The 22,270-nt window shown below is 39.0% G+C and overlaps 1 protein-coding gene across 1 annotated transcript in view; it reads right to left on the reverse strand.

Annotated features, from left to right (window-relative positions):
* Positions 1-2,696: 2,696 nt before the first annotated feature.
* The window catches only part of COL3A1 (collagen type III alpha 1 chain), a 77,390-nt gene continuing 57,816 nt past the window's right edge, over positions 2,697-22,270 (reverse strand). The window contains exons 33-51 of the mRNA XM_058188978.1: positions 21,923-21,976; positions 21,771-21,824; positions 20,341-20,394; positions 19,669-19,776; positions 19,440-19,493; positions 17,802-17,855; positions 16,687-16,848; positions 15,195-15,302; positions 13,412-13,519; positions 12,359-12,412; positions 12,121-12,228; positions 9,912-9,965; positions 9,702-9,809; positions 8,432-8,485; positions 8,192-8,299; positions 5,837-6,119; positions 5,205-5,392; positions 4,838-5,080; positions 2,697-3,867 (exon numbers count right to left, since the gene is read on the reverse strand). Coding sequence (XP_058044961.1) covers positions 3,721-3,867; positions 4,838-5,080; positions 5,205-5,392; positions 5,837-6,119; positions 8,192-8,299; positions 8,432-8,485; positions 9,702-9,809; positions 9,912-9,965; positions 12,121-12,228; positions 12,359-12,412; positions 13,412-13,519; positions 15,195-15,302; positions 16,687-16,848; positions 17,802-17,855; positions 19,440-19,493; positions 19,669-19,776; positions 20,341-20,394; positions 21,771-21,824; positions 21,923-21,976 — 2,103 coding nt within the window. The 3' untranslated portion in view covers positions 2,697-3,720. The remainder of the gene's footprint in view (positions 3,868-4,837; positions 5,081-5,204; positions 5,393-5,836; positions 6,120-8,191; positions 8,300-8,431; positions 8,486-9,701; positions 9,810-9,911; positions 9,966-12,120; positions 12,229-12,358; positions 12,413-13,411; positions 13,520-15,194; positions 15,303-16,686; positions 16,849-17,801; positions 17,856-19,439; positions 19,494-19,668; positions 19,777-20,340; positions 20,395-21,770; positions 21,825-21,922; positions 21,977-22,270) is intronic.

Genomic DNA, 22,270 nt, shown 5'->3' on the forward strand with positions numbered 1-22,270 from the left:
TTGAATATACATCCATAAGGTTTCTCATGCTGGTGATTCTGAAGAAGATTCCTCTTTAAAGTTGCTGCAACTGGCTAAATTTGTATTGCATCTTTTTAATTTTTTTAAAAAATAAGGGTCCTTTAACAGTGATAGGCTTAAATACTATCTCAAGAAACAGGATGACTCTTAGTTGTAATAATTGATAATTTTAATAGGGCACAACTGGATATAATAGAACCTGTCTGGTCAAATAAGGATTTCTTTGGTGTAAAGATGAAAAATTCATATGCCCGCTAAATTAAATTTCTGTAAATTTCCATTATATTCTATACATGGCAACAGACTTATATAGATTAATTTTGCAATCTAAGAATGGATGTAAAACCTGATGATGAAATTCATTGGATTAGGAAAGTAAGTGAAACTATTGTTCAAACTGATTGCATGTTAGATTTTTAATAGTTAATAATAATAATAATAACAGAGTTGGAAGGGACCTTGGAGGCCTTCTAGTCCAACCCCCTGCCCAGGCAGGAAACCCTACATCATCTCAGACAGATGGTTATCCAACATTTATGGATTATGCTTATGTTTTGCATATGTAATCTTCTAGGAGTCAAAGGACTTCTCCATTACTAAATGACTTGAGATATGAAATAAGACTAGCGCAAAGATTCTTTGCAAATATATTTACTTTGAAAGGGGAATTCCAGGGATGATGGAGTTTTCATGAAAGAGGTACTTTATTCTTTTGTGGTTTCTAATAACTCCTTGTAACTATAGGAAAGCAGAGGAAGAACAAAATGACATTGATCTAAGGTACGTTGGGTTCAGCCATAAATCCTAGAGTGAGGAGGACAATTTCTTCTGAGGCCATGCAGCTTGGGCAAGAGTGAGGAACATGATTATAGTGGTACTTCCCTCTTTGTTCACAACTTCTGACAAAATTGTTGAAATGACCTGAATGAACTTCGTAGCACATGAATTGGAGAGCAAAATTGGGAAGCATTTTCAGCTCAGCTAAGTTTATAACCTGCACAAGCTAACTTCATGAGGTATCTTCTAAATGGAAAGTGAGGTGAAATGGAAATTCAATGAGGCAAAAAAAGCAAAAGGAGCTTAGGAGCACAATTTTATCAAACTTGATTGAATTTTCTGAGTTACCTTAATAACAACAGTTTATAATCTGGTGTACTCTTTATATAGTATATGATAAATTTTCACATGTACAGTACCTGATTTTTTATTTACATGGTAGTAGATTTTTGTTTGTATTTTTTCTATTTCTTCGTCTTTTTCCCCATGTATGTATAAATGTACCTCGGAATTACGTGAATACAGCTACCTGATATTGTAAAAGAAAAAATAGATAAATATAGCATTTCTCTTTTAAAACCAAAAAGTAAAATGAGATTTTGGAAACTCCTTATCATAGTGGCAAAAAAGAGGAAGTAGTGCCACCAGAGGGCTAATATTATTAAATATGGATGTCTGTTCTTTGTTTTTCATTCTTCCACTAAAAACCTGGACATGATTTTGTATGGTTCCATTTTTTATACATGGTGGAAATGGTTTATCTTATAACCATTTTATAGTTATAACTTTATGTTTTGTTTTATCCTGCTATGCTGCGAGTGAGAAAGGGAGGAACAGAACAATGTTGAAAGAGAACAAGAAAAACAGCATGGAAGAAAGGGAAAAGGTGGTTTGTTTGAATTTTCAGATGGGGTGATGAGCAGGAGATGGCAAAATGAAGAGGACAATGGGAGAAATAGATTGTCTATTATAAGAAATAAAGTTGTCAAATCTGGACTGCAAAAATCTAGATGGCCACGTGTTTCTTTCCTGCCATATTTCATAGTCACCCAGATTTGTTATAGTCTTTATAAAATAGCCATACCAAGGGAAATGACGGAGGTCTGAGAGCAGCATTATATAAGGGGATGAAGTTGGTGGGCTGAAATTTCAATCCTTGACTGTCATGGCCAGTCATCTAATCAACATGGCAGTCTCAAGGTTGAAAAAAAAGAAAGGACAAAAACCATTTATTTGAAAAGATAGGAAGAAGAGGCCTGGGATTGAGCCTGATCCTGATCTATGCAAGGCAGGTTTCTTGTGTGTTGCTATGGGCAGAACGTCTCCATATCATAGGTGGGTCTCAGCAGGTTCTGACCAGTTCTGGAGAACTGGTAGCAGAAATTTTGAGTAGTTCAGAGAACCGGTAGTAAAAATTCTGATTGGCCCCGTCCCCATCTACTTTCTGTCTCCCAAGTCCCAGCTGATCGGGAGGAAATGGGGATTTTGCAACAACCTTCCCCTGGATTGGGGATGGAATGGAGATTTTACAGTATCCTTCCCCTGCTATGCCCACCAAGCCACGGCCACCAAGCTATGGCCACCAAGCCATGCCACACCCACCAAGCCACACCCAGAGAATGGGTAGTAAAAAATTTTGAAACCCACCACTGCTCCATATCTATACTTTCCTAATTATTTACAATAAAGTTACTCAGTCTGCCTGGCAATGTGAATGAGAAGAAAGATTAAGCCATTGTTGGAACTTCTCAGTTCAATGGAATTATAAAAACAACACAGCAGAATCAGATGGTTCTTCAGCTGGGAAGGCCTTGCATTTTCTCAGTGAGCAAATTATATTAAAGGTCATTTATGAAACCTCCAGAAGAGTAGAGCAACACAGAAAGGACACCACAAAGTTTTATTACAATATTTTATTATGTGTCTCTGTAAAGAAAAGACCAACAACCGTATAAAAGCTTACAAAGATGGTTAACCTCCAACACCATACATGTGTGAATGTGACAAGAGAAACTCATGATTCTGCATCTTTATTGACTTTTACAGAGTGAAGGAAAAAAAGCCCTTCAGAAATGGCCTACCAACCATATGACATCCAACAAGAGACATTTATGACAGCTGTCAAGTTTTGGTGTTTCTAGGCAAGTCAATAAAACCTGGCTTGCAGATTTACAAGGGAAAACATACACAACTAGCACCATCACATGTATCTTTTTTACACTTCCCTAATTTTAGTGGTTGACCAGCAATGACAGGAAAGTTTTGGAGCACCCTTAAAACATGCAATGCAGTCCAGAAATAAAATAACGCAAGTCTGTTGTTATCAGGGCATTCTTTTCTTCTGATGGACTATACTCTGTTCAGCTCAATCTGGCACAGGAAGAAACTAACAAACAAAAAAGACCAGATGTATTCCTTGGTCCCAACACATTTTTCTTTCTGCTTTCTTGATGGGAATCATCAAACCTATCCCGGTTTCTGTCCATGTTGAGGTAGTTGAAACAGGGAATTCTCTCTAGCTTTATGAACTGCATCTTATAATGGAAAGTAAACTTGGATGCTGGAATCCGTCAGTGCTTGATTGATTGGGCAAGCATTCAACTAAAATTATCGTTTTGAGTTTTACTGAGTGTTGAAGTTGCAATGTAGCACCATGAGAGTATTGTTGAACATGGGAGTTTGGTGAAAGGAAAAAAGAGCAAAAGACATTTTCGTTGTATTCTGTGTGAGAGCAAAATAAGAAAATGGTAACCCTTTACGTGAATTTAACATATTTTTTTCCTCCCCCCTCTTTCCGGAATTGTTGCAAATAAATAACTGGGGTACTGTTGATTTGACTCTAATAGTTGCCAAGATTAAAACAAGAGCAAAGATGGAGTGTGAATTTGCTTTCTAGGGTTCAGAATGAGCATTACTCGTGATTTATAAGAAGCAAACTGGGCCAACGTCCACACCAAATTCTTGATTGGGAGCGCCAATGTCGAAAGGTGCAATATCTATCACCGGCAACCTCATCGTCTTGCGTGTTCTGTATTCAAAGACGGTTTTACCCCATTCGTCAGTATGTTTCTGTGAAATGTAAAAAAAACAACAGCTATGTTAAAATATACTCATGGAGAGCTGTCATACTTGCTCTTCTGCGTAACCTGATTTCAGAACTTTTGAGAAACCCAGGAACTTGCTAGGCTTCTACTAGCAAATATAATCAAAGGAAATGAGGAAAGAATAATCCTGATATCTTACATCCCCACCCATTGGATAGATTTAAAAATGGAATGCTTTGAAGGATCTCCTTTCACTGATATGGACGTAGAAGAGTAAATTGCTTTCAGCTGCTTCTTGCAGATGCTATTCTAAAATATTTGCTGTTCCAATTCTGATACTTCAATTTTTCCTCCGCTAAAGAATTTCATGAAAAAACTTTTATACTTTTTACAGATTAGATCCAGGTAAAGATAAGCAAACTAAATGAGTCATGGAAATGTATTGTTCCCATTGATTTCAGCAGGACCCAAATACACATGTCATCTGTAGCCATCGTATCTTTCTAACCAATCTTGCGTCCTCTTGAGATATGTGGCAGAGTGAAATAGCAATTGCACTTAGACTTATATACCACTTCACAGTGCTTTTACAGCCCTCTCTAAGCAGTTTACAGGGTCAGCATATTGCCCCCAACAATCTGGGTCCTCATTTTACCGACCTCAGAAGGATGGAAGGCTGAGTCAATCATGAACTGGTGAAACTCAACCTGCAAACTGCTGGTGGCCGGCAGTCAGCAGAAGTAGCCTGCAGTACCGCATTCTAATCGCTGTACCACCACAGCTCTCATAAACAGTACATAAATGTAGTTTTGGGGCATTCAAATCAACAGAACTGCACTGAAGTTTAATACGAAGATCTGGCCATTTGAAAATTATATATTTTATAATTGTTTTGTATGTATTTGTATTTGACTTTCTGTAATGACCAAAAATACTGAATCTCTCTCTCTTTTTTAAAAAAAAATAATTGTAATGGGAGCATTTTGTTTACTTACAGTACAGCCATCTTCCAGAACTGTGTATGTGAATTTGTTGTTTCCTTCTGCCTTGATTTCACTATCGGTAGAACTCATGAACTTGAGTGCTCTCTTCACATTCCCACTGGCTTCATCCATATAGGCAATGCTGTTCTTGCAGTGATACGTGATATTTTGAGAGGCTCGGCTTGAAAGGATTCTGAGGAATGCCAGCTGAACATCTGCAACTTCTTCTGGAAGATCTGGATCTCCGTAGCTGAACTGTGGTGAAAACACAAAAGGGTTGGTGGCTGTTTGACACAGGTCTTTCATTCAGTTCTGCTTCTTGCTTAGAATTTGAGAACTATAAACCCTTTCATCGAGTATCAAACAGTGCAGTGTTTACCTGGAATCCTCCATTCATCGTCTCTCCAAACCAGATGTGCTTCTTTTCAGGACCTGAGCTTGTCCACCAGTTCTTCTTTGGAACACTTGAGGGATTGGCACTGAGGCATGTCTCCCCAGTTTCCATGTTGCAGTATACTTTGATGGCATCCAGTTTGCAACCTTGGTTAGGATCGATCCAATACTCTCCTACAAAAATAAAAGCCAAACAAGCAAGTGGGTAAGCAAATCAAAAACATTATTTTAGTTCCGTTGGATGATGACAGGCTGCCCTTAAATGGTCAGCATTTTGGGAATAAGGCAATCTTCTCTAATAATGTAAATGCCATGCTTTGTATGTTATTTTAAAGCTATCTGCAAAAACATATTTCTTTAGCATTTTAAAGTACAAATTAAGTGAATAGTAACTCCCAAAGACATTTTTTCCTCTTTTCTTTACATTTTCCAGTAATATTCAACATTTTCTTTTTGTAGACAGAAGAGTTTTATCATATTTTTGCAAATAGTTAAAGAACATGTGACTTTATACTGCAAATCATATATTTGTATTACTAGAAAAAGAACAGAAAGAATCCTATTTCTTGAGGATCCCACATTGCTTGCTAGCACAGATAAGAAAGGAATGGAACATACCACTTGGAAGTTCAGGATGGCAGAACTTGAGATCTCTGCAGTTACGGGCAGGATTCTTCCGTGAACCATCAGGGCTAATGATGTTTTCGATCTGGCTGTTGACTGATTTCAGTGAAGCTAAAATCTCACCCACGTCAATTTTGCCATCAGATGCCTGATCTCCATAGTAGGCGCCAAATCCTTTTGTGTCACCACCACCACCATTATAAGCACCATTGCAGCAGGGACCAGGTGATCCAGGTTGACCAGGAGGCCCAGGAGGCCCACTGTGACCAGGTGGACCCTTTCAAATACAACAAGTAAAATTGCCCATCAAAACTCCATCCATGGAGATGCGTTGAGAAATAATGATCACATGTTATACACACATTTATTTCCCCCCTCAATATATATTAGCTCCAATATGCTTGGTGTTACTGTTTTTTTTCTCATATTCATTGTAAGCCGATTAAAGATTTTCCCTGTCCGGTTTTATCCAACTCAAGGAAGCAGTGCTCATCTCTGATTCCCAGACTAGAGAACCTGTGTTGTCTAAGAAATGTGTCCATATCATGTGGCCAGCATGAAAATATGGAATGCAGGAACCTTTCTTGCCAAAGCAGTACCTATTTATCTGTTGTGGTCCACCAGCAGCCTGCGGCCCTGGCAGCGGAGTTGGACAGTGAGGAGGCTGGGGAGGACAATAGGACAGTCCTGGAATCAGGGGAAGGCCCGGATGAGGGCTCTGCATTGGAGGCAGAGATGGGGCCAGACCATCTGGGAGTGATGCGTGGACTCCGGAGCCTCCAGAGGCAGACAGCAGAGAAGCAGAGGAACAGGAGGACCCTGTTCCTAGTGCACGTATGAGAAGAGCTGCCAGAAGGCAAGAGCAGTTGAGGCAAAAAGGACGACTTGGGAGTAAGGCCAGAAGATGATTGGCCACTCCCATAAGGCTTAAAAGAGCAGCAACAAGCCGTTGGGTTCTTTGTAGAAAAGCAACGTTGATTCTATTCTATTGCTTCTTGTCAGCGTGTCTTGAACTTTGTGGGTTTTTTGCCAAGAAAAGCTTTTGGCAGGTTGCCAAAGACAACAAAGATTGGTGATAAAGCCGAAGGACTGTTTATGAAGAATTTGTTTTGGACTAAGTTGAGAATGAATTAATTCTCAGCTGTGCTAATAAAATAAGTTTGTTCAGGACTAATTGTGTTTGGTAATCACAACTTGGACCTCGGTCACAACATTATCTACTCCCATCTGCATGCTTTTGAACTGTTAGGTTGGCAGGAGCTGGGGTGGACAATGGGAGCTCAACTTGTTACGCGGAGCTCAGATCTCAAACCTGGGCTGTTGCCTTTTCAGTGACAAGATCAGTGTCTTAACCAATGAACCATTGTACTCCTACCATATAAGACGATACATATGTATTAACCAAAGATTTTCTTTTAAAATAAAGATGTGTAACTGTAAATGCAGGTATGTAACTTGCTCAGTTTTGTCTAGTGGAAATAACCAGCATTTAGGATAATAATAGTTATTCTATTCACAAACAAGGTGAGTTAATCAACAACACATTGTTATTCAAACTTGAAGACAAGGGGAATGATGAGTCTGAATCAAATACAATGGAGCCTAATGGAGAGAGATCTATTCCATGACCTATGTGCTTCAATAACCATTAGAATTTGTGCAAAGAAGGGATTGTCTGGATATTCTAACACTTATACGTTGGTAACTTCAGTCTGCCTTTATTTTACAAAAATATTTAAATTAAAATTTTATTGGCAAAAAGTTAGCATTTTTCAGTACAGGTTTTCTTTGACTTAAAACCATAATGGAGTCTGCCATGATGGCAGTGATACTACAGGTCAGTCATGTGACTGACTGGATTTTATTACTTTTTTGCAGGGCTTTGTTAAGTGAATGCCACACTCATTAAAATCATGGCTCGCAATTTGCTGAAAACTGGCAGTGCTGGGTTTTGATCAAACCATTGTAAACTGCGGTCACATGATTATGGGGTATTGCAATTGACTGTAAACAGGACTGTGTTGCCAAGTCCCCAAAGTCCCTTGGTCACATAATTGTGAAGTGGGCCTGACCACTGGACCTCAAATCTGGGAAGAAAGTCCCCTTTTTTGGGTTGGTTGTAATTAATAGTTTGGTCACTTAGATAAATCACTAAATGATCTAAGTCAGGGGTCTCCAACCTTGGTCCCTTTAAGACTTTTGAACTCCCAGAGTTTCTTCAACTCCCAGAGTTCCTCAGCCAGCTTTGCTGGCTTTGCTTCTTGACATTCCTGTCATGTCGATGCATGGACATATTCCTTCATAAAACGCAAGATGGAAACTTCAGAGTGGAAACTTGGTTTAACTTACCGATGATCCACTTTCACCTCTGTTCCCACGAGGACCTGGAGGGCCAATGGGGCCTGCATAACCAGCTCTCCCATCTTTGCCAGGTGGGCCACCTGGTCCAGGAGGCCCCTAAAGCATACCAGAAATCAGATATCTGTGTCATTCACGTGTTGTAAAGTATTACTACGAAGTGACATCATATCTCTTTAAATAGCTGGATATAATTTAAACACAGATTAAAAAGATACAGAAGATACTTACTCTAGCACCTGCAGGTCCTGGACTTCCACTTTGACCTGGGGGACCCAGTGGACCCTGCAAAGGTAAGAATGAATTAGAGATTGTTGTATTCATTTCAAATGATTGCAAAGAATGTGAAGGATTGTGTGTTTTTGTTTTATTTTTATAGGTAGCTGTATCTCTACTGAATGCTATTTTTATCAGTAACAGTCAGAAACCTCTGATGTTTGTAGTACAAGTTAAACTGCTCATTTAAAAATCTTTTAATTATTTTGACTTCACAAATGCTAAAGTTGTTGAACTGAACCCCAAAACTCTTTATTTATTTATGAGTCAGAATATTGCATTTGAAGTGATTTTTTTTCTTCTGTACATGATTTCCAAGGATTTGGGAATAATAATAATAATAATAATAATAATAATAATAATAATAATAATAATAATAATAATAATAATAATAATAATAAGGCTTTTTTCTTTACACTTGTGGAAAAGAAACATTGATCTTCTGAAGACGGTCCATAAAATAATCTCTCCTGAAATAATAGTATCAGATACTATCTTTCTGCAATTGTGAAGAGCTCCAGAATGGCTGGCTTTCTCTAGCTCCAGGTTCGGAGAGAGAATTGGGCAAGCTGGAACTCTTCTTGAATAGATCAGTGCCCTTCTTGTTTCTATCTCCACTACCTAATGGTTTTCCCAAAGTTGCTTTTCCAAAAAGCAACTGGACTTTGTTTTCCCTTGAAGACATTTCTCTTCTCATCCACGAAGCTTCTTCAGTTCTTCAGAAGTGAAATATCTTCAAGGAAAAACGAAGTCCAGTTGCCTTTTGAAAAAGCACCTTTGGGACAACCATGACCTGGATGGCCGAGAATCTCCATAGACGTTTACCTAATACTTTGCTTTCACCTCGGGCTCCCATTTACTTGGAAAGAAAACCCCAGATGAGTGAAGGAAGCTGTGTCCTTCACTGCTGTCTCTCCATCCACAACTGAAAAAGGCAGGAGAGCAAGTGGTGATGGTCAGAAGAAGAAGAACCAATTGCGCTGGAAGAACCTTCACATTGGGAATGACTTAAATGGACATGCTGTTCTGTAGGTATCCAGTGATGCCTACTCCTAAAACATTATGTCTTTAAGATGGAAATAGACAATAAGGAAAGAGAAGCAGCTATTTTAAAATACAGCTGTGATATTCTCACAGTGACACGTCATCATAGGATGGCTTCTTCTAGTCCCATCTTTTTACCCCTTCTTTCTTTAGGAAAGTCAACAAAAGCTACCAAACGTACCACTGGACCAGGGGATCCTGGATTACCAGGAAATCCTCGGTGACCCTTGAGTCCATTGCTACCTCGTTCTCCAGCTTCACCTTTATCACCACGTGGTCCAGCAATGCCCTTTAAAAAAACATAGTGAGAATGAGTTTTAAAAATGCCTCTCAGATGAAAGAGAACTAGCTGAAGCAGACAATGAGATGCTATTCTGAAGCGAGGACTTACAGGAGCACCACGAGTACCAGCTGGGCCAGCAGGGCCAGCAGGACCAGCAGGACCCTATACAAGAACAAAAACAAAGGATTTTAAGCATCATTCCATACCAATAGATATATTTTGACACAATAAAGTGAATAATTGTCAATAGGATCCCAAACATACCACTGCATATAATATACAATTATTACCTGAGAGTTGGCCTTCCATAATAATTGAAATTCCGTAACGTTTCACAAAAGCACTCATACCATTTTGGCTTTTCTGACTGGAAATGGTTTAAGAAACTACTTTCCAATTATTAGATGAAAGAAATCTTGTTCTGCAGACTTAGTAAGCAAGAGTAGTGAAAGAGGTGGTTCTCCATATATGCTGCCTTGAATCCTGAGCAGTTTTAAAACTCCATGCTGCTTATCTGCCATGCACATAACAGAGTTGGAAGGGACCTTGGAGGACTTCTAGTCCAACCTCCTGCTTGAGAAGGAGACCCTATACCATTTCAGACAAACGGTTGTCCACTCTCTTCTTAAAAACATCCAGTGTTGGAGCATTCACAACTTCTGGAGGCAAGTTGTTCCACTGATTAATTGTTCTCACTGTCAGCAAATTTCTCCTTAATTCTAGGTTGGTTCTTTCCTTGATCAGTTTCCATCCACTGCTTCTTGCCATGCCTTCCAATGCTTTGGAAAATAGGTTGACCTCCTCTTCTTTGTGGCAGCCCCTCATATATTGGAACACTGCTAGCATATCCCCCCTGTCCATTTTATTAAACTAGATATATGCAAATCCTGCAATCATTCTTCATATGTTTTAGCCTCCACTCCCCTAATCATCTTTATTGCTCTTCTCTACACTGTTTCTAAGTCTCAACATCTTTTTTAAATTGCGGTGACCAAAATTGGATGCAATATTCCAAGTGTGGTCTTACCAAGGCATTATAAAGTGATATTAACACTTTATTTGATCTTGATTCTATACCTCAGCCTAGGACTGTGTCGGCTTTTTTGGCAGATGCAGAACACTGCTGGCTCATATTTAAGCAATAGTCCACTAGGACTCAAAGATCCCTCTCACAGTTACTACCAGGTACCACATATTCTATACCTATGAATTTTGGTTTTTTTTTTGCCTAAATGTAGAACTTTACTTTTCTCCTCATTGGATTTCACTTTGTTAGATAGGGCCAGTGTTCAATCCTGTCACGATCCTTCTGTATCTTGAGCCTATCTTCTGGAATATTGGCTTTTACTGCCAGTTTGGTTGTTTTTTTTTTTTACATTTATATCCCACCCTTCTTCAAAGACTCAGGGCGGCTTACATTGTGTAAGGCAATAGTCTCATCCTATCTGTATATTTATATACAAAGTCAACTTATTGCTCCCCCAACAATCTGGGTCCTCATTTTACCTACCTTATAAAGGATGGAAGGCTGAGTCAACCTTGGGCCTAGTGGGACTAGAACCTGCAGTAATTGCAGGCAGCTGTGTTTAATAACAGGCTTCTTACAGCCTGAGCCACACCGCAGCCGTGGGGTTGTCTGCAAATTTGATGACTTCCCCTTCTATCCACTTGTCTAAATCATTGATGAAGCTAATGAAGAGTACTGGCCCTAAGACAGAGACTTGAGTACCCCACTGCATACTTCCTTCCATGTAGTTACAGTTCCATTAAGGACTATACGTTGAGTGCAATTGGTCAGCCAGTTACAATTACGTCTGGTAGTGATGCTGTCTAACCCACATTTTTCTATCTTGTAAAGTAATAAGGTTGTAGTCTACTTTATCAAATGCCTTATTGAAGCCAGCATGACCAATGGCAAGGATGCTGGGAATTGCAGTTCAGCAACACTAGCAGGATCGTATGTTTCCCATCCCTATACTAGAATGGAAACAGCATTCAAAGGAAATCGAGTATCCTAATTATCTAACTCATTTAACATTTAAAAACATCCCTGATTGCAAGGCTTAATGAGATCTCCCTCCCACTGTCAACTCCCTGATGTTTGCAGTTGCGGTTGAATCTATAGGACATATATCACCTTTGATCAGGTTCTTTCAAAGAGAATTCCATCTCGAGAGTATAAATATATTAAATTTCTCTTTGACCATTGCAACATAAAAATGCAGCATTAGTTGACTTGAATAAGTGGCTTATTCTTAACTTTTTTTGCTATTGTACAGGTAAGAAATGTAGGATTCAGCATAATTTTCATCCTTACCGGATGTCCTCTGTCACCAGATTTTCCAGGTGAACCAGCGTTACCTGGGGGGCCAACGTGACCTGGAGATCCAGGCACACCAGGAGGACCATTTTCACCACGATCACCCTGAAATGAAAAGAAAACAAAGTTTTAATTTATTATATAACATATGAAATAAATGCACAGATATGCAGGAAGGTGTATAAAGATTTAGCAGAAGCAACCACAACCAAATGATAATATTGTTGAACCTCACCTTTGGTCCTGCAGATCCATCACGACCTGGGAGACCATCTGATCCAGGATTACCCTTACAAATACAGAAAAAGTATTTAGATTTCTTTGGGTGAGGGTAGGGAGAAGGAATAAGAAGACACCCTCCCCCAAATCTAAAAAGCATTAATTCAGGAGTAGATCTTCTTCTCACAATAAAGGTAAAGGTTCCCCTCGCACATATGTGCTAGTCATTCCCGACTCTAGGGGGCGGTGCTCATCTCCATTTCAAAGCCAAAGAGCTAGTGCTGTCCGAAGACATCTCCGTGGTCATGTGGCTGGCATGACAAAATGGCAAAGGCACACAGAACGCTGTTACCTTCCCAACAAAGGTGGTCCTTATTTTTCTATTTGCATTTTTTACATTCGAACTGCTAGGTTGGCCGAAGCTGGGACGAATAACGGGAGCTCACCCCGTTACGGGGCACTAGGGATTCGAACCGCTGAACTGCTGACCTTTCCATCAACAAGTTCAGCATCTTAACCACTGAGCCACCACATGTCACAATATCTCACAATATCTCTTCCTTAAACTTAGCGGTATTGTAGAGAGCTTGTCAATCATGTGGTCATTGCATTTATAAGATTGCTGGTTCACATACATTTTCCTATTTTAAGGCAGCATCAGGTGTTGATTGTATATATAAAAGGTCAGACAGATATATTGCAAATAGACTATTCATATTAACTCACAAAATGTTTTTCAATCAGCTTAGTAATGGACCATCTTGACCAGTGCATATCTTCACTGGGAAAAGACCTACCAGCTTTCTCAAATCTTCTGCAGATTTCATCCCCAGATCACGTGGAATTTTGGTCTTAGGTACGATTATCAGGGATATGGAAATTAAGTGGTGTAGTCCCTTGTATAAACCAGCTTTCACTTTCACACTATATTAAGTTGATTAGATTACATGTCTGAGCAAGATATCTGCACGAGGTCCCTTTTTCTTATTTTGGGATTTAAGTCATTTCACTGTTCTATTTGCGTCAAGCATCTATCACAGGAATACAACTAAGTTAAAAATATGATTACATCTCTGCCTGGTTCTCCTGGTGCCCCACTGATGCCAGGAGGACCTCCTGGCCCTGTAGGTCCTCGTTCCCCTGGACTACCATTACTTCCCGGTTTTCCATCTTCACCCTACATTGGAATAAGAAAGAAACCGATCATGAGTTGAAATGTTTAGATTTGGTAAAATTCATGCCTCGCTTTTAAAAAAAGCAGCTAACATAAATAATAAACACAAATAATATATGCCTATAGATATAGTGTTCAATTTTTCCTTTGTTCGGCCAATCATGGGAAATGAGAGGCTTTTTTACCTTTATAGTAATACAGGTCCAGATAGCTATACAAAATGTAGCTCTCAAAATTCCATTAATCCTCCAAATTATTAATATTTTCCTACTCACAATCTCAGATGTCAACTTTTAACAAATATTCAGGTGTTTGCCTAAATGTATATATAGTATGTATTGTTATTGACTCTTTTTTTAAAAATAATCAAAGTAGAATATAATTGCATTTGCCCTGGTCTTGTGATAAATGGGTGAGAAGGTATCATAAACCTACGAGAAAAAATAACTATGGTAGGTGGCTAATTTACTAGGCATGGCAAAAATTCAACTGCTATCATGTGAAGTATTAGTACTACTTTATAAATCCTTAGTAAGGTCATACCTGGAATACTGTATGCAGTTTTGGTCACCGCATTACAAAAAAGATTTTAGGATATTAATTTATGATATGACTTCTTTTATTAGTTTTATTGTTTTTATACGGGGTTTTATATTCTATAATCCTCCTTGAGTCACCATGTGTGAATAGGCGGCAATATAAATTCCCATAGATGAATGAATGAATGAATGAATGAATGAATGAATAAATAAATAAGATGTTGACTTTGGAAAAAGTGCAAAGAAGAGCAACTAAGATAATTAAGGGCTTGGAGACAAAAGCATATGATGAACAGTTGCAGGAATTGGGTATGGCCAGTCTAGAGAAAAGGAGGACTAGGAGTGACATTATATCAGTATTCAGTATTTGAGGGGCTGCCACAAAGAAGAGGGGGAATCATCTTATTTTCCAAAGCATCAGAAGGCAAGACAAGAAACTGTGGATGGAAACTAATCAAGGAGAGAAGCAACCGAAAACTAAGGAGAAACTTCCTAACAGTGAGGACAATTAACCGGTGGAGCAGCTTGCCTTCAGGAGTTGTGGGTGCTTCATCACTGGAGGTTTTCAAAAAAAAGACTGGACAGCCAGCTATCTGAACGAGTATAGGATGTCCTGCTTGAGCAAGGGGTTGGACTAGAAGATCTCCAAGCTCCTTTCCAGCTCTATTCTGATTGATCAGTGGACAACCATGTCTTAGGTTAATTACACAAGGAAGCAAGCTGGGGACAAATCTCTGGAGCTTTAACAACTACCGGTAGCGGAACATTAATTAATATTAATTTGGGGGCATAACAGTATTAATGAATGAATATTAATGTAGGAGATGATGCCATGGAATTATGGGGGAAAAAATCTTCATCTTTAGAAAGATGAAGGCCATTTTTAAAAGCATTGTCAGGAGGTTCCCCCCCCCGGAAAACAGTATTTGTCTTTTTTCCCCCCTGATATAATGATGGCAACAAAATTAGCAGATGGTTCTGTTGCTCTGAGGGTACGTATCTAAGCAAAACAATTACCAAAATATTCCCTCCGACTCTTTCCCCTTCTCACATGCACAAACCAGTTCAAGCCCCAAACCAAACAATCTCCACTTTCAGCTCAATCCTTCTTCCATGAAATCTTTGGGATGATGACTTACCTTGGGACCAGCTGGACCAGAAGCCCCTGATGGTCCCCTTGATCCTGGCAATCCTACAATACCACGCTGTCCAGGTATGCCGCTATTTCCTGCAGGACCTGGTAGACCCTAGGAGAGATCAATCAAGACCATAATTAACTAAATATCAATGGACTTAAGGGTATAAGGAAAGGGGTATGCTTGAATGAAGCTAGAGGTTTACATTTTAGAAGATATATCAATATAATCCATATGGATATCTATAATTATTGTATTATTATTAAATATTTTTCCATATATTAAATAACAAATTGAAAAGAAAAAAAGAAAGAAAGAGAAAACTAAGACAAAACAAAAAAAGAGCAAGAAACAGCAAAGAATATGAAAAGAAACAGAAATCAAGAAAAATATGTAAATTCCAACCTTCTTTTCAACAGGTATTTACAATCTTATTTTCCCTCTTTCCTCTCAGATAGCATACAAATCACTTCAAACCCTTATTTAACCCTTATCATGCAAATTACATTTGACTGGTATTCTGACAATGTGCTCAAGATAATCTGAGCATAAAGGATTCCATCCTTTCTTGGTATAGGCTTATTTCAGCTAGTATCGTTCTTATAAATGGGATCTGAATAAAGTTAGGAATATTAGAGACCAATAAAGATAAATAAGCCTCTCGTTATAATAGACCTGTGAAGCAGCTCTGTGCCACATCAAGGCATGGCTTCAATTCAAACTCCTGCAGCTATCTGAGGTGAGCCACCATCCAGAAAATTAAGACATTTAGCGTCACTTTTTTTTCATTTGCATTTATATCCCGCCCTTCTCTGAAGACTCAGGGCGGCTTACACAGTGTTAAGCAATAGTCTTCATCCATTTGTATATTATATACAAAGTCAACTTGTATTGCCCCCCCAACAATCTGGGTCCTCATTTTACCTACCTTATAAAGGATGGAAGGCTGAGTCAACCTTGGGCTTGGTGGGACTAGAACTTGCAGTAATTGCAAGCAGCTGCTGTTAATAACTGACAGACTTAGTTTGCTGAGCCACCAGAGGCCCCACTGAAGCATGGCAACCTGACTCTGCTGGCCACTTCAGTCTGGTGGAACAGGGATATGTGCAGAAGTCCCCTTCAGCAATAAGACTGAAATGGGATGACTGCTTTCACCTGGCCCTTGAAAAGGGGAGTTTGAATTGGCCTTTGACTTCAAGGGGGTATTTTAGTCAGAGATTTTTGAAACTGAAAAACCCCTTCAAATTTCTATACCACCCTGGAAAATCAAATAAGCAAGTGTTATATTGATAACGTTTTTCTGCCTGCAGGATGTAATGTTTGGATGGGTTTTTAAATTCCTGGGCTTATTTATAATGGTTGATCACCATGCAGAATAGCTGAGTGTGATAACAGTTCAGGATTTGCAGAGCTGAAGTATTTAGAAAGAGACTGTAATCATTTCTGAATATTGGTTATTTTTTTTAAACATATAATTTTCAAAGAATGTACTTACGTCATTTCCTTTTGGTCCTGATGGGCCTTTTTCTCCTGGTACACCTGGCTCACCTTTTGGACCTAGGCCACCTGGGGGACCGGGTGGGCCAGTAGAACCAGATGGTCCAGAATGTCCATCTTTGCCTGGTGGGCCAGCATTGCCAGGTGGTCCTGACGCTCCCTAGAATGTGATATTTGAGAGAGAGGAATATAAAATAGTTCTTGACTAAATGCTACCAGGACATCAGGAAATGGAGAATGTATGATGTAGGTGTAAAGGACAACAGCTAAACTTCTTAAGTACCAATCATATCCACTACCAACAAAAAATGAATATATCTAGAATTGCATGCTTTTAAAAATAGCAAAGAAATTAAAGATTAAAGATCAAAAGAAATATCTGACAGTGTAGGCCAAATTGTTTTTTTCCCAGTTTGCATACATACGACACTTTTTCTAAAAAGTCATCCTAAGGAAATGAGGATCGTGTAGTTGCAACAGTGATGGCTAGTCTTATCTGACCTGTGGCCAACAGAATATAACTTAGTCCCCTAATCCCACTTCCTTACTTTGGGTAGGGCAGGAGTAGCCAGCTCCGCTGCTGCTACCATCATAAATTGAAAAAAACCAGAAAGACTGGCTTCCGTGAAGAATAGTTCATGCCAGAGTTGCATCTCCATGAGACCTTATTCAATTCCATGACTGCATTGCAACTCCTCCATTGATCCTGCTCTTGGACTAACTGAATTCTTCAAACTCCAAAGTGAATGCTCTAGCTTTCCATTTCTACAAACCGTACTCAAGATGGAGCATTGTTGCTCATTTCTTTTTCTTTCTTTCTTTCTTTTTTTTGAAAAGAAGGAAAGATATATTTTGGAAAAGGGGTATTCCTTAGCAATCATGGGCATGGAATAGTCTGGGTTAAATATTGTCCATCAAAGATATGCTTATGAGGTGCTTCAATTTATAAATGGAACATCTGTGATCGAAGCATAGCACCTGTGATCGAAAGTGCAAATGGAATTGTTGTACACTTTGATTTCTCTACTTATTTCCAGCTACAATACTGGACCAAAGAAAAGAATCTGAAAGCAGAGAAGAACAGTAAGTGTTAAAAATTGTAGTAATCCTTACGTTGTTACCAGGAGGACCGGGTAAGCCTCGAGCTCCGGGAAAGCCAGTTGCACCCTGAAACAAATCAGTATAGATGACATTAACAAGTTATCAACTACTGCTCAACAGGAGATGGAAAACCGAATTCAAGAAACTGATATACTCTTTACACATACAATAAATACACCACTTTTGTATCTGTTGCCTCTGAATCAGTCTTTATTCCTGATGACTGCCTGGTCCATGCAGTTTTCCTGTCAAGGTGATTTCCCATTACCTTCTTTCCTTGGGCTGAGATAGTCATTGGTCCAAGGCTACCTAGTTGGCTTTGTGCCCAAGATGGAACTAGAACTCCCAGTCTCTAGCCTGGTTTTTTTTTTTTTTACATTTATATCCCGCCCTTCTCCGAAGACTCAGGGCGGCTGACAGTGTGTAAGGCAATAGTCTCATTCTATTTGTATATTTACAAAGTCAACTTATTGCCCCCCCAACAATCTGGGTCCTCATTTTACCTACTTTATAAAGGATGGAAGGCTGAGTCAACCTTGGACCTGTTGGGAATAGAACCTGCAGTAATTGCAGGCAACTGTGTTTTAATAACAGGCTTCTTACAGCCTGAGCCACACCGCGGCCCTAATCACCAGACCAAACTGGCTCTCTAAGGAGACAATTTGGTTAAAAGGCCATTACATCTCTTGTATGATAGCTTGGTGTAACAGGACTCTAAATAAATGGATCTCAAGAAAAATGGCTACAAGTAGCTGTCAGACTGCGCTTTTCCCAGATCCAACCTAACACCCACCCAAAAAATCTGTCCTTTTCTTAGCTATTTCAGAAAAAAAAAATGCATGTACAGTACATGTGTATAAGATTCAAATGGAAAAGTCTGATTTATTTATTTTTATTTATTTATTTTATTTGTCACAACAGTATATGTAAGCATAAGCATGAAATAACTATACTATATATAAGCATATATATAAGCATAAGTATAAAAAAAACTATACGAATTGAATACAATCAAAGGGGACATTGGGACAGGGATGGTAGGCACATTAGTACGCTTATGCACACCCCTTACAGACCTCTTAGGAATGGGGTGAGGTCAATAGTAGATAGTTTTTGGTTAAAGCTTTGGGGATTTTGGGAAGAGACCACAGAGTCAGGTAGTGTATTCCAAGCATTAACAATTCTGTTACTGAAGTCATATTTTCTGCAGTTAAGATTGAAGCGGTTAACATTAAGCTTAAATCTATTGTGTGCTCGTGTATTGTTATGATTGAAGCTGAAGTAGTCTTCAACAGGAAGGACATTGTAACAGATTATTCTATGAGTTAAACTCAGATCATATCGAAGGCGTTGGAGTTCTAAATTTTCTAAACCTAGTATTTCTAGTCTGGTGGCATAAAGTATTTTGTTGTATTCAGATTGTGTTAAGCCCATGGATCACTGCTGAACCACTGAGAACATTTTGGAACTGAACTGTCAGGTGAACTGGAACATGCCATATTAAAAGGACATTTTTACTTTAATTATGTTTCTTCTTAAAGAAATTAGTGTGTTGTCTTTAGACTATGGTGCCTTTTAGAGGCCCTAAGAGTTTTGATGCAAAAATCAACTAGTTTACTAAACATTTTTTAAAAAAAAAACAATACTTACTGCAGGACCTGGACCGCCACGCTCTCCTTTCGGTCCTGTTGATCCAGCTGGACCCTAGATAAGATATGAGAATTAGCACCATAATACTAAAGAAAAGAACAGACCAATCAATACATGAATTTCAATGGGATCAATATATTTGATGGTTTCTCTTCCAAAAGATACAGGTTAAATCGAGTTTCAAAAACGGTAGAGAATACATAGAATATATAGATTACAGCACACTTACTGGTGCACCAGGGCCTCCTGATGGACCTGCAACTCCTGGGGGTCCAGATTCACCTCGCTCACCAGGAAGGCCTCTCTCTCCTTTTCCACCAGGTTCTCCATTTTGTCCCTATATAAAGATTAGTTATTGCAAGTGTTAAACCTTAATAGTTAATGATACTTAAAGATTTAGTAAAAGTGGAAGTGGGACAAATCTTCCTGAAATACTAATAGATAAACAGGGTTGGAACAAAACAAACAGGCCTCTTATCAGCTGCCTGGTAAAACTTAGTCCAGGCAACCATTTCCATATATATATATAACCAGCATGTTTAATTGCAAAGGAAATCAGGAGAAAGAAAAGTGGAATATATATTCCACTTTTCTTTCTCCTGATTTCCTTTGCTATTAAACATGCTGGTTGATATTTGCTATGGGTTGCTCTGCTATTTATTTACTTTATTTCAACTCATCTCAATCCAATAGAACAAATCTTTCTCACCAGTGGTGGGATTCATTTACCTTTGCTACTGGTTTGCTCGTGCGCGCAGATGCGCAGAGCATATTTGATGATGTCTGGGCGGCTGGGTGGAGCCTACCACCGCCACAGCTACTGGTTTTCCCGAACCGGGGCGAACCGGTAGCAACCCACCACTGTTTCCCACCCTTTATGCTAAAATATCTTCATACTTACAGGACTTCCAGGGAAGCCAGCAGGACCAGGTGGTCCTTGTTCACCACGATCACCCTGCAGATGACAAAGGAATAGAGAAGAAGCATAACTAACCCTGCAAGGAAAGTGTTCCACTATGCTAACACCATTCTATGAGCCATGGTGGTGCAGTGGTTAAAGTGCAGTACTGCAGGCTACTTCTGCTGACTGCCAGCTGTCTGTAATTTGGCAGTTCAAATCTCACCAGGCTCAAGGTTGACTCAGCCTTCCATCCTTCTGAGGTCGGTAAAATGAGGTTTCAAATTGTTGGGGGCTATATGCTGACACTGAGACCACTTAGAGAGGGCTGTAAAGCATTATAAAGCAGTATATAAGTGCTATTGCTATTCTTTGCCTCACTCAACTACTCTTCTTTGCTTACAATAATATGTTTTTCTAACACACTTCTTTTTATCTTTTCCATCAAAACCTTTATCATAAAGTTATTTAAAGCTCTCTGTTATTGTGTGAATTTTTCAGATGGAGTGGGCGATTTCTGCACTTTTGAATAAAAGCTAATTCCCCCCAGAGTGCTTCAAGAGAGCCATCTCAACCAGATGGCTGGAACCTCCATTCTGGTGCAGAGGGGCATAGCAACATTTGGCTTTTGCAGGCAGTATCAAAGGGGATCAATACAGGTCTGTCAGCCTCTATTAATCCAATGAAAGCTGCATTCGAGTTTTCTAATTCCTGTGAAAGCAAAATTGGCAACTAAGAACAAGAAGTGGGTTAATATTTTCTGAAGGCAGTATTCCTTAGGACAGAGGTCCCCAACCCCTGCTCCGTGGCCCAACCCATTCGGAACCGGGTTGTGAAAACGATGGGTAGGTCTATGTGTGCATGTATGCATGAAACCATCCCAGAAAAGTTGGAGACCTCTGCCTTAAGATATAAGCCAGATGGTTTCAGTCTATTCCTGTTCCTAATTCACCTGCTGATGACCTCTTTTTCTACTTCCTATGTTATTTTTATTTATGGATTTACCTGTCCATTTCCTCTTTTATGACTTTACGGGACGAGTGACAGTGTATCACCCCTTGATACACTGGGGTGATATATCTCAGGAAGAGCTTGAAATTCTTTTTTTTCTAATTAACTTTGGTTATGAAGAATTTTATACTGTTAACTGAAGATACAGCTTTTGAGATACGAATTAATATTCTTAATTATAGATACTTACTGTAAATTATCTCTTTGAAATGTATTAATGTTTTACATTTAAATATAATTTCTAGATGGGTTGAAAAGAACAAGCGTATTCTAGCATATTACTCTTATCAAGAAAGTAATCTAACTTTCCAAACCAATTAAGATTATTCAAATAAAAAAAAAACCCTTTATATGAAAATTGTAGGAAAAGGATAAAACACCTAAAAATGTAAATAGAGTGTGCATTTGAAAGAATTTCTTACCGGACCACCACGGGGACCTGATGGGCCATGAGGTCCTGCAGGTCCAGGTTCTCCCTACAAGAGAAAGAAAAAAAATACACAAAGCTTTTATTTCAGAACCGTTTTCTTCAAAATGAATTTATTGTACATTAACATATGAATGAAATGTATACCTTATCACCAGATTGGCCAGATGGACCAGGAGGTCCAATGGATCCTACGGGCCCCTACAATGTTAAAAGTAAAAATCAGTTGGAAGCATGGGCTCTTCAATCAACAAGCATAGAAATGCAAAAACATTCAGAATACTCTGCCCTGCATTGAAAACTTCTGCTCATTTTAGTTTTGCCTTCTTAATCCAGTCTGTCTCCTGTTATGCTGAAGTTTCATAGGCAGAGAGAACATTCATAAGAATTATCAACTGAACCAGATATAGAGCCTGATGATGTTTAACAATATGTCACACAATGCTTGGGACTTGGTAAGATATTTATTTATTATAGCGGATTCTTTAACTTGTG

The sequence above is a fragment of the Ahaetulla prasina genome, chromosome 1 (genome assembly GCF_028640845.1).
Source record: "Ahaetulla prasina isolate Xishuangbanna chromosome 1, ASM2864084v1, whole genome shotgun sequence".
Lineage (NCBI taxonomy): Eukaryota > Metazoa > Chordata > Lepidosauria > Squamata > Colubridae > Ahaetulla > Ahaetulla prasina.